Source organism: Nothoprocta perdicaria, unplaced genomic scaffold (genome assembly GCF_003342845.1).
Source record: "Nothoprocta perdicaria isolate Ctin4 unplaced genomic scaffold, notPer1 scaffold_237, whole genome shotgun sequence".
Lineage (NCBI taxonomy): Eukaryota > Metazoa > Chordata > Aves > Tinamiformes > Tinamidae > Nothoprocta > Nothoprocta perdicaria.
In genome coordinates, this window is record NW_020455463.1 from 593,418 (window position 1) to 606,853 (window position 13,436).

General features: G+C 39.4%; 1 protein-coding gene across 1 annotated transcript in view; it reads right to left on the minus strand.

Moving 5' to 3' along the window:
- Window positions 1–255: 255 nt before the first annotated feature.
- Window positions 256–13,436, minus strand: part of TMIE (transmembrane inner ear) — a 30,860-nt gene continuing 17,679 nt past the window's right edge. The window contains exons 3-4 of the mRNA XM_026039677.1: window positions 5,162–5,311; window positions 256–599 (exon numbers count right to left, since the gene is read on the minus strand). Of these exons, the coding sequence (XP_025895462.1) occupies window positions 256–599; window positions 5,162–5,311 (494 nt within the window). The remainder of the gene's footprint in view (window positions 600–5,161; window positions 5,312–13,436) is intronic.

Here is a 13,436-nt window from a genome sequence, read left to right on the forward strand (position 1 = left end):
CCAGTTACTGTTGTAATATACAGTAAATTTTATTCACAAGGTACTGCACGGTCGAGTTTTCCTTTGGTGGAGGGAAAGAAAAAAAGAAACCCCCCCCAGAACAGTGATATGGTCTTTAAAATATAATAAATACTGTACACCCAGTGGCACTCAGCAACCTAAATATATGGAGGGAGAATGTCCTATCCCTGTCCTTTACCCACAGCAATTTGACAGTACCCTTGCCTGCTGCAAGTCAGGTGAAATCTGCACTTGTCACTTCTTCTTTGCTGCAGCTTTGGCATTCCCACCAGCTTTGCCATTGGTTTTGGTGCTGGCATTCCCACCAGCTTTGCCATTAGTTTTGGTGCTTCCTCCTGACTTTGCCGCTTCCGCTTCTTTTTCACCTTTCTTTCCACCACCTTGTTTCTTGTCACCAGCGCCTTTTTCTCCTTCTTTCTTCTTGGCCCCATCCTTCCCTTCCTTTTTGGATCCTTCTTTCTGGTCCTTTTCGCCATCCTTCTTCTTGGAGTCTTTGGAGCCATCTTTCTTGCCCTGTGACTTGTCCACTTTTCCAGATACAGTGGGAACTTCTTCTTTTTTTTCTTCTGCCACCTGAGCTGTATGTGAGATTAAAAAAAAAAAGAGAGAGAAAAAAAAAATAGGAAGGCAGTTACTATGTGAAGATATTATCCAGGGACAAAATTGCTCCCTGCATGCAAATTTTGGAAAAAAGGAAAAGGAAAAGCTGGGAATTTGTTCATACAGTACTTTTGCTCATTAATCAGCACATTTTCATACCTTTGTTTTGAGAAGATAGACTAATGAGATAAAGCAGAAAGAGTAATTTCAAGAGCCAGATTGTGGCTCTGTGAAGGATATTGTGTCCTCTTGTTAGGAAAAGGTTCATGGAGATTATGAGCATAGTCCATAAGCATTTCCACCAAATGACAATCAGTGTGGAGCTGTCTTCCAGGAGAAGGAACAGAAACACTTCTCATGTAATTCAATACTTCCCTTGCTTGTTTGTTTGTTTATTTATGTATTTATTTATTTGGTATTCAGATGGATGGTTGGGATTTTGCTGGGAATCTTTGCTCACAGACAAGTAGAACATGGCCTTCCCCACTCAGTGCTATAGTATAGGCTTTGCTTATGTCCTGTCCCAGATCTAGATTCTGATACTGTAATTAATGACAGTTTAATTACTGTAATTAATGCCATATTTCTATAGCTTTCAATCCTAGTGTAGATTTGGTTCTGTTTTATTGTCTTTTAACACACAAGATAGATACAGTAGATATAGGACGCTTGTAACATCTCTACGTAAAACTTTTTGGCCTTTTAGTCAGAGAGATCTGGCTCTGAAGATTTCAATTATTTTGAATAAGAATTTTGAAAGAGAAAAACTATATTTCTTACGCTTTTGTTTGTTTGTTTGTTTTTAATAAAAATTGGTAGTCAGAAGAATTTCTAAGCTAAAAGCTGTTTTCTCAATTCAAGCTGCAACACGACAATCAAATGCAGATCAGATTCATGTATTTTCTCATGGAAAGTTTTTCCTCTGCTCAAGACCAGCAGGGCATAAAGTTGTGCAAAAGCATGTGAAAATGTGTTAAGTTTCCCTCCACTACCTCATTGAAAATCCCCATTACAGAAGTGAGATAGGTGCACAGATAACCACGCTACCATTGTTGAGTAGTTAATCTTAGCCAAAATGTTGCACAATCTGTGAGTGCCTTCAGTGAATGGAGAATGATGGGTCATTGTTTAGCTTTATTCAGTTGATGCCTAGGCTAATTTAAGTTACTTTATGATTGTTTAGCCTAACATTAAACATGGCAGTTACCTGGCTGGGGCAGTAATTTGCTGTGATCCTTCAGTGAGAGGTTTCAGCCCTCACCTAGAACCTCTGTCATCTACTTTGCTTTAGCATATCTGTAACTCCCGTTGCTATAGATCGCTATAGCATCATATTCAGATTGCATCGGTGTATTACATGGAAGGATCAAGCCTGAATTTCTTATGTTTGTCTAAAATATTTCCACATGAATATGAAATATCATCCTTCAGTCTTGGAAGCTGGAAATTCCTTTGCATGTACAAATAGAAGTGGGAATAATGGAGACCCTGACAGTTGCAGGGGAAGTCCTGACACCTCTCATGAGACAAAGAGAAAAATAAATAATTAAATAAATAGATAGATAGATAAATAAATAAATAAATAGAGTGTTTACTTCCTAGAGGAAAGCAGCAGGGACCATGTGAACTAAAATCTTCCAAACCATGGACCCAAACAGCACCTCTCTGTTCAGAGCAAGGGCCAGGTCCTGTCTGTATTTATCACTCAAAATGGGAGATAAAAAAGAAAGAAGGAAATTGTACATAGTATTTTATACACAGAACCCTAAAGTCCATTTTATTTGTATTCAGAAGAATATGTTGCTCTATGTGACACTCAGCGCATAGCGAACTACCAGGCATTTAGAATATTGCATCAGAGTAAATGAGGGCTGGAATCAAAAATACCAAGAAATAAAAGTGTTTAGACATTATAATGCATTCATCATTAGACTCAGAAATCTTTAAAGTATTTAGACATTATAATGCATTCATCATTAGACTCAGAAATCTTTAAAGTATTTAATAGTCATTCAGTAACTGAAATTGCCCAAGTTATCTTTCCAGCCTTGACTGCAACTACCAGGGTTTGTTACTGCGTAAATATATAAATAGTCAGCAGATATACATAATTATATTTCATTAATATGTAAACTAAGGCGGGTTCATAAATGCCAGTGAGGTTACCTGGCAGAATATTACAGTCTGTACAGCTGCAAACAGTAGCACAGTGAAGAAATTCCCAAGTTTGTACACTTCCCATTGCAAATGCCTGATTTATGAAGTGAAACCCTTTTGGGGACATCTATCAGACTAATCTCAGAAGGAAGCCAAACCAGTGAATTCAATCATATAAAGTTTTTGCATCTAACATTTAGAGGTTAGGATTCTTATTTAGGGTCATTGGAGACAAAGAGGCACTTTTAAGGCATAGTTTGTCTATTTTATTTTAGCACTCCCCCCTTACCATGAAATTAGCCACATCCTTGAGAATCCTGTTTTCTTATCACTATAGATAAAAATGGTCTAGAGAACTAGCTCTGATGCAGATATCTCTATCTATAGGCATAGAGTGCTTGTGGATAGATAAATCCCACATGGTATTGGTGGTATCAGTTCCTTCAGAGTGGCTTAGGCAGACTCTTGTTCTAAGATTTACTTCTCTTTCATGAAGAACCAGATAACTCCAGTTGGTGTGTATTCAGAAGCCATTCAGTAGCCACTCAGCAACTTGTTATCCATCGGACTTCCTCCCTGCAGCTTCTCAGATCCATAGTTTAAGGTCTTTCACAAGTTCAAAGAGAGTCAGCTATGCAACCCACGCATTTCATGGAGTGGGTGTTTAGGTAGTCATTATGGTGCAGCTGACTTCTCAAAAACTGCTTTGCTTTGGTAACTTGTTCACAGGTCCACAATAAAATACTTTAAATTAAATCCATGCCAAAACAGACAATTTTCCACACAATGTTCACATTCCAGACAATGTTCACATTCTACAAACAAGTTTGTTTGTAGATGTGAAACAAGTTTGTAGAATGTGAAGGATGCCTACAGGGGTTCAAAATGCATTAGCCCTCTGGGGCAGAACTATCATCCTCCTTGCCAATTACCTTTTCTACATCTTTGGGATATTTTGATTCTTATTTGATAGGCTACCCAGATGTAATAGCTAGTCAGGAAGAGGACACAGTCGTAAATGGGTTAATTTGACTTTCTGCTATCTAAAGACATGAGCCAGATCTTCACTCTCTGTAGAATCCATTGATAGATGGTCCTTCACTTCCATGTGTGATTGCTCATACAAGTAAGAGTGTGTTGACTAGACCTTTGGATGACTTATGACTTTGACAGGTTAACCTTTAAAGGAGGATCAGACTGGGGTAAAGTACTTGTAACAGCTCCACTGACTGCTATAGGTATATGAAAATTACTACCATGAAGCTATTCAAGTGACTATTTCCAGCATGGCATTTCAATACCTTCATTCTGCTTTGCAGGTTAACACAATTTAACAGTATGGACAAAGACTTATTCTTGCCAGTTGTGTTTAGATCCCAAGAATGGTCTGGTCGCCTTCAGTTTATAATATAGGTATAGTTAGGTGGCTAAACACTGGTGAAATACTGAGCTATAAGTAAGAAAAAATATACTAAAATATACTAAAAATAAAATATATTTCTGTATTTTACTGCTGTTTAATTTTACTGGTTATTGGTATGACTCTTTCCCTAGTTTCATGGCTATAGCATCACTGAGATAGTGAAAATACAGGTTAGTATGAATCAACAGACCACAGAGCTTTCAGAGCCACAGGAAACAGGGAAAAAAAAGAATTAAAAAAAAAGAAAAAAAAAAGAGTAAGATCTTGGTAGAAAGGAATTGAGAAAACAGAGATGAAACGCAGAAAGGGAACTGAGAAGCAGTGAGTCCAAGGCGTGATGGATCTTGTTGGAAGCCACAGAAAAGAGAAGCCAAAGAGACAGAGAGACGGGAAGGCAGTCGCCCTAATTTCCTTGCAGGGCCATTTCATCTTCTTCTTTCACCACAGGAAGAGAGTTGAGAGGTCTGGACTGGACATGACCAGAGAGAGTTGGGAGACTTTCTGTAGAGCCTAGGGTGTAGAACCAGGAAAGGTGAGTGAGAGGAGGGGAGGCCAGTTGCAGAAATACTCTTGATCGTCTCATTGGGGATGTGAAACTCTAACAACTATTTTTCCTCCTGCTGACACCCCCCTCAGAAACTGGTGCTTAACATGAATCAAATGGTCAGGAAATTTTAAATATGAGCTTCAAAAGATGATTTGTGTCAATGGGAAAAAAAAATCACTTTTTAATTTCTAAACGGCCATGCTGGCTGCAACAAATTTTGCAAGTTCAGTATATTGCATGCAAAAGGGAGGTGTTTACCGAATTGGTCCCACAAGCAAAATCTTTATGACTGTGCTAAGGCAACCACTGTGATTTGTACTAAGGAAAGACAGAATTCTTTGCATTCATGCATACCTAAAGCAACCCCAAAAGAGAAGATGATTTTGGTACGTAGGTGTGAGGACAATACGTACCTCCAGGGATCTCCGTGAGCTCATTGAGTGGTGGCACTGTCTCTAGTTTGTCTGCATACGTTTTGGCTGCTTGCCGTTGAGCGTATCGTGCCTCTATCTCCTTCTTTGTCCGGGGAATCCGGCACTTGAAGATACAGCACAGGGTAATAACTGGGAAAGCAGAGAGAAAAACAAGGGTGTTCAGTTTTGGTTAGCAGAGGTTGGCCCAGTCACAGTGAAGAGATTTATTAGGAAGAAAAGAAATTTCAGTGAATTTTCTTCCATTGGGAGTCATTTACATTAGTGGAAATATCTGAGGGACATGGTCACATATCTTAAGGCAACGAAGCTACCCCAAGATAAAGAAATATCGTTTTTCAGCTGAGATGGGGTGGGGGACTGGACCTGTGTTCCGAACAAATATGATGTAAAGCATTCATTTAAACCTTATACACCACTACTGCACGTAAGTACAATACATCATTAGTTTATTTTCATGACCGCCCTGTAGATTTATGAAGCATCATCCTACTTTATAAGATTAGGGAACAGGTATAAAAGCAATAAGAACTTATATTCATTATCACTTTGGAAATTACAGTGGCAAATGAGATGTTGCTACCATCCCTCAGAAGTGTATTATCACTGGTATCAGCTGGAGGCTCCTGCCACCACATTTTAGTCTTCCCTCTTTGTGTTAAGTAGTCCTTGGGGCTATGGATCTCCACCTGCCAAAAATGATGGGGAGCTGGGGATGGTAGCATTGTCAATCCCTTGAGTTGGGTCTACAACAACAGCTCAGCCTATGCCTTAATTGACTTTCATCCAAATCCATTTGCGTCAGGTCAAGAACTAAATCCAGAGTTCCTTAATGCCAAATTCATGTTTTTACTGTTCCATCATGCCTCTATCTAAGGGATTTGCTTCTTCTCACAACTTAAGGATGCGGTTCATGCCTTTGCATCTAGTCAAATATATTTACCCTTCATAATTTTCATCTGCAATCTAATTGTGATTGAGACAGTTCATTACAATCAGTTAGCTACTGGTTGGTGGCTTAGACTATGAGTTCACATGCTTGATCAGATCACTGGTTCATCCACCTAACACTACTGACAACAACAAAGCTGAAGCTTTAGGAGAAAGGGCAATGAAGCTGTGAAATAGGTCAGCTTAAAATCATCTGTTTACTAGCACATGTCAAGAACTATGAGATCTCATATACTTTATGAACTTTTGAGTTGCTTTATCTTCCTTACATCCTGTCTCCCACATCCTTAAAACATTTGAGAGATTCTTCTAAATAAAGCCTAGCTTTCAAATCTAGTTAAATTCTCAGCTTCATTTATATACTTCATGGAAATGGGCTCTGCATGAAGAGATGTCAGATGATCAGTTTTCAGTGTTCTGCCTTTTATTTCAACTGGAGTTCCCCCATCCTGTATGGATGCTATGAGAAAGGAGCATGTGTTCAACTTTCTCTACGTCTCATCAATTGATGCAGCTCCCTGGCTTTATCTAACCATTAGTGACCTATCAGACCTTTGAGACTAATTTAAGGAAAAGAGAGAAATAATCTGTACATTTATCTCCAAGAATGATTGTTTCTCATTAACAAAGAGCAAAAACACTTTTGTAGGGCCTGTACCACATCAGCACCTAGATCTCCTGGTAGGATAATTTTTCTTCCCTAGAACACTTTATTTTGCATCTGTCCAGCTTCTCCTAAGAAAAGAGGGATTGTGTTAGCTAGGAGACAGCTCTGCATGATCCCTTCAAACCTTGTGTCCCCAAGGAGAAGAAAAGGAGAAGTTTTCTTAGTGTTTTAATCAAAGTTGGTGTAGTGCTGTCAAACAAAGTGCAGCAGTTCCTCTATCCCTTAGCTGAGTTTCGATGCCAAAAATCTCTCTCTCCTGAAGCAGTTTGCTGCAAAGATACGTTGGAGGAAGGATCCAAGGGCAACATAAAATTCACAACAGGACGAGACCCCTGAAGCTAAAGCAAATTGCCTGAAACAGGATGAAATCGTAGCAACTTGTAATTCAGGAAGCAATCATGATGCTTTTATCCTTGCTCTTCCGCAAGAATCGTGAACAAGTTGGGGGTAATTGAGCTTTTACATGTCTCACACAAGGAAAATCAGGCGCCATGTAGCACTACTGGCTGCACAATATTGGTAGTCTGTAGGTGGGTGACCCATCACATCTGTAAAGCACCTGGCTGGCTTTGCCCTGTTGTTCGGTGCAGCAAGATTTTGCAGTGCACCTGCACTACATCACACACGGAGAGCAGAGATGGATTCAGGCTGCACAGCAAACTAAATAAATAAAAATCCAGCAGCTGGAGTCAAGCTAAAGTCAGCATAGAAATAAGCACACACACTTATGTTGTCTTTGGACGTGAAATGATTCATAATCAGCTTGTGGAGCAAGCGGATTATGTGAAAATAATATAGTGCTATTACTATTTCCAACCCTACTGCTAGCTCTGTTTAGTACACAGCTTGATCCATGAAGAGAGCTAAGTATTAGCCTGCGTGCTATTACCTTGCAAAAGAATGAGATTTTGGTGCAGGAGCTTTAGGCTGCTGAAAGGAATGACCATTTCATTGCTGGGAGGGAGTTGCTGCCTGCTGGATTCCTTTGCTTTTCTGCCCATCTTACACACGAATGAGATAGTGTGGGTGGAATTCATCTGCACGGCTTTGTGTGTCCAAATATTAGAGATTAGAGTCTCAACTAGTCTCTCCCAGCTCCGTTTAGCTTTATGGAGAGAATGAAGCACCTCCACAGAGTGGAGATTAATCTCATTTTAAGACAGATATTTAAGGTAGGTCAGATAAATCATTCCCTGTGGCTGTGTTTTTTCCCATTAACTTCAAAGAGTGCCTAAAATGACCAATCTCACACAGGACTGTGGGGCTGCACAAATGTCCCTAGAGAGCTACATTCAGGAATACAGATTCCTCCCTTCGTTGGACTCTCCTCCACTGGAAGTTAAGAATGAAATATTTGTACTCTGTTAGAAGCTGTTTGGATCTCTCTTCCCAGCATTTATGTTGTGCCCTGCCGTGTAGCAGTGACCTGTTGTTTGCTCTACCAATAATTCATCCATCGAGTCAACCAGAGAGCAAAGCAATGTATTCCTTATTACTTCTAGGCCACTGATGATGTCAGCCTTAATGCTATCTTCCATTGGAAGAGGAGACTTCTTTTTCGTTCTGAAGACTACCTGGGAAATTGAAAGTGTTTGTAAAGACCCTGAGAGCATCTTCACCATCACCACCCTTACTACGGGTTTGGCTGCCTGGGCCCAGGGCCACATTAGAGATGATATAGCTGGTGGCCTTCAATGAGTAAGAGGTACCTCCCTCCATCACTAGAGAGTGACTTTAAGATGGTGCTCTCAGATTGTTGTTTAGAAATATCCATTCCCATATAGGAAAAGATCTGCAATTGGACCATAGCGTCTTCTCTGAGAGTTAACCACCCTCTTTTGCAAGGTTAAGACTCCCCCCATCTGAACCACATTGGCTGATGGGCCCATGTTCTTAGGCTGGAAGAGTTATGCAATAAAACAAGATAGTTAAAACCTCCATGGGTGTTATACATAGAATGAAAGTAGCTTAAATCATAAAATTTTGTCTGAGTTACAGTCATGTGCAAGAATATTAACTGCGACTCAGTCAGAATGTGATAAATTGATAGTTATTGATTCTGGGCCCAGAGAATGAAGAATCTGTGGGACCAGTTCGGTTGGATGGTACTTTGAAATTAGCTGTTATGCCTCTCTTCTGTCAGAAAGATGACCTGACCTCAGGTATTGAATATTTATTTTGTATTAAATATTCATCAGATCTCTTATTCTCCAGGTGAACACTTTAATCTTACTACTACCAAACAATACTTAGTCTCATTCTCTCATGCAGCAACTCTCCATTTCCATTCCAGATTTCAACTTTAATAGTTGATGAGGCTTCTCAAATGTACCTTACCCTAAGAATTAGCTTAATGCTTGCATTGACACTGCAGGGAGCTTAAAGCAATCTCTCTAAAATATACCACTGTCCCATTAGCACCATGATAGAGCCATAAAGAAATGCAATATCAAGAACTGAAATGGTGACATTATTCTTGGTTTCTCTGCTCATCAAGTTAAATAAAGCAGAAGAAACTTCTTGAGCTAGAAAATACAGTGGAATCATTTGCATGTCTCCTTTTTATCTTAATTCTTCTGTATTATGAATATATGGCCTTGTGATACTATGTTAACAAAACATCTTCCATTAAATGCATAACTCAAATTTAAACCTTTTTTTTTTTTTTTTTAATTAATATGCTGTGGATAGTTTTGCTGATCAGCTTCTAAAAATCACTTTCTCACTGTTTTTCCCTTTTTCTTTTTCATCTTTTTCAATTCCTTGACCTACAAGGTAGAATTCAGACATCTATTCTGAAAGAACATTTATATTTTCAATTAAAAGTCAGGCCTGATCCTGCACATGGTGTTCTCTCGCCACACTGAAAATTCAAACTGACAACATGGCAAATCATTTTTCATTGTTTCTGCCACCCCAATCATTTGAAATGTGATTCTTCAACTAGGAAGCAGATACATTGTGAGCCTTTATGAAACAGGATTTTGAAAGTAGGCAACTTTCTGCAATCTAAGATGACAATAGAAATGTTATAATTGGTCCTTTTATCTTCCTTCAGCAAAAAATGAAAAAAAAAAACCAACAAAGGAAAAAAAAATCTAACTTGGGAAATAAGGAACTTGGAGATTTGTTCCTTTTTGGATCTATTTACACGGTTTTGTCATTTCTTTATCTTCTTAATATCCATATACAATAGTGCAAATACTTGGAGAACCTGAGAAATGGCACCATAAAAACTGTAATTTGAAAAACCTCAGATGAAATATAGGCTCAGAAGAAATGTTAAATATATAATTGCCACCAAAACCAACTAGATATCTATGATTGAATAATGTCTGTATGTATATGCACTCCAGCTAGCTTAAACCTCAAATATTCTGTTTTTTAATTGGGAAGAGATATACCAGCTTAAAACAAAGGTATATGTGGCCAGGTTACCTTAACGATGGTTTCTATTCTCTTCTCACTAAGGGCACTTTAACTCATCAGCTGTAACACAGTTGCTTCTGATTTACCTGGAGAATAAATTTGAAAACCAGAAAGATTTGGCTCTCTTTGGAGCTGAGAAAGATGTAAATGAAATACCTCCTCCAGGGACTGTTTGGTCTAATTCAGCAGAGCTATGATCGAGAACCAAATAGTTCCAAAAACTGAATGGAAATTGGCTGCAATACACAGTAGGTTTGCTTCCTTTGAGGCTGAAAAAAGAAAGAAACCCACAGTCTGCCAATGCAGCATTTAATTAACATTTAGCAAAGTAGCCTGCACTCCTCTGAGCTAATTAGGCAGCCGCTGCATCGTTAATAATGCAAGCAATTAATGCAGATGTAATCAATGGCAAATTGACTGCAGCACTCGTGTGGGTAAATGCTCTTTGAACAGCCTGGAGAGTTGCTGTATGGCAGAGTGGGAAGCTGGTTTTAAGGAATGGGCTAGCACGTTTTAGGCAATCCAAACAACTCACTGTGGTGTTAATAATAGACCAGTCATGATAGTGCAAAGTTCAATAAGCACATCAAGTCTTAAATACAACTAGTCAGGACATGGGCAGATGCTCATCAAACTGGTCCATCCTCAGTGCTCAGCTGCTGTGACCATGCTGATACAGGTGCCTGAACTTAAAGGTGCTAATGCAGCTACTGAACCTCTTGCTGAGCAACTTGTGTCTCAGAGAGGGCCCCTGAGCTCACAGTTCAGTAAAGCGAGGCTTTCTGTTCAAAGGGTATGCAATGCTTCAAGGTGGTGACTCAGTCTGACTTTCAGATGACAGCCAGGGAACTGCTTTCTCCTTGAAAAGAGGAGAAGGCATGGATGCTGAAAACATTTTTTTTTTTCTTTTTTCTTTTTTTTGAAGTCCAGGTCAGGGATGAATTAGATGCCCTCTCAAGATTCTCTTCAGTTCTGTGTCTTTTTCCACTCTGTCCTATCCATTTCTTTTGAGGAAAATCTACTACTCTCTTTATGTACTACTTTCCTAGCAAACAAATCCAGGAGGCAAAGAACAAGGACTTTTACACTGTGCTTGCAATATGACTTCAAGTGAAACATGTTTTTAAACATGTGCACCCTTGCAAAATGCGCTGAGGATGTGCTGACAGGACTGCTGCAAGGGGCCAAGGCTCTCTAATGTTTGCTCAGATGTCAAGCTTAACTACGCTGCTACATGTGATATTTTCCTGGTGTCTGGAAAAGAAGGCCTGTCCGCACCATTAGATCACATCATCCGACCTCTCTGTGCTACACAAGTTGTTAGGCTTAGTTAGAGCCTCAGGGAAATAATTGGTATTTGACTGAATCCTGCATCGCTCTGGGGAAAGGTGGATAATGTGGCAATGCTTAATCACCTTCTCAGTCACATTTATTTCTCAAATTCCCATTTCTATTGATGTGATTTTTTATTTCCAGACTCTGCTTTTCCATCTATCCATTAGGTTGAAGAGACCTTTAGTACATTTTTTTTCCTTCCACCTTCAGCACTGCAATCAAGCGTCCTTTTGATCTTCTTCCTCTCAAGCTACACCCACTGCACTCAGTGAAACTCCTGAAGACCTTCAGTGCCTCTAGGTATTGAATACGGGTAAGTTGTTCTGTTCTATGTTCTTTCTTTCTGTTCTGTAAGCCCTCAGTTTTTCAGCATTTGTTTAACATGCACATATCCATCTCACTAGGACAGCAGACAGAGATGGAAGACCTTCTACTGTCTCATCCCAATAACACATCCAATTAGCTCCTTGTTGCAGTGTCATCCAGAAAGGATTTGTTTAATTGTTCATTCATTGTGTTCTACAGTTTTTAGGGGTTTTTTTTTTGTTTTTGTTGTTGTTTCCATTTGTTCTATATTCCTTGCTTCCACATCTATTCTCTGTAGCTTGTTTCAGTAGATTTGGTTAACTCTCCCTGTTTGCCTCCTTCCACTCCTCTTCTCCTCCTCCTGTCTACTGGCAAAGAGGAGAGCTTTAACAGCAGCCTCTTTGTATTTATTTTGAGTTCGCCCCATCCTAAAGTAAACATCTAAATAGATTAATTTCCCCAATTGTTCTTTCCGCTGGTTACTGCAGATATCTAATCTGAAGCTGTCTTAGATGGTTGGGAAGAATCCTGGTGACGTCAACATTAGACATTCTTGTGGTTGATCTGAGCTGTTAATTAACAAACCCTTAATTAACAAAGCTGTTGGTATCTGAAGCTTCCTGTCTCTTTCTTGGGTTCTTTATGCCTGGCAGAATAGCTTGGGAAGTTAAGTAGAGATCTCTCTCTAAGGTTTATGCAGGGAGGGCACTTACTCCCCAAGGGTGCAAGTGGCATGGGGCTGAATCTTCTCCAATGTGTCATCTAAGAAAGATTCATTTGCCTAACAAGGAAAGATGCCTGTGGTCAGGCATTTATTCCAAACATAGTCAACAAGCAAGCCAACACTGTCTTTTCTGTCAGTCTAGAGCTAGGAACAAAACCTACGGTGCCTAGAACTGCAGCTCACCTGGTGACTAGGGTAGATCAGAACCAGACTTGGATCCAATTTCTGCAGTTCTCATACACATGCACAAACTTTGTGTAGTTCTACATTTATAAAGAAACTTTGTGTAGTTCTATATTTATACACAGATCGTAACTTATAATTAATTGCAAGAATTATGTGTCTGCTACTCATTAATTTTCACCATCTGAAGAGCAGGCTTTTGGATGTTATTTACCTTTGTCTCGAGAATTAGCTAAATACTTATGTGCTTTAGGATGATGTTAATTGTATTTTGTGTGAGATTTCTGGTTCTCCAAACCAGATAGAGATAGTGCCTACGTGAGTCCAAGCATGAAATTGCACATGCATAGGCAAATGGGAGTGAAACTTGTGAGGGTTTACTGAGATGTTAAGTGCAATAATAAAACAGAACTTGAATAGCTAATTAAGTGGTGAATGTATTTTGTTCAGGAAGGCTGCAAATCTGACTTCACTTTCAGATCCATAAAGCCATTCCTCACAAGAAATTCATTGTCCCGTGCAACTCTCAAGCCTGTACAAGGCAAAGCAACCCTTCCTCACAATCCCCATCCACGACTCCACAGTCTGTGTGTGCACAGCCCTCTCCATGAGACTGGAAAACAGCCCGATTCAAGATTAGTCTCATTTTCAATGCTTTGTAG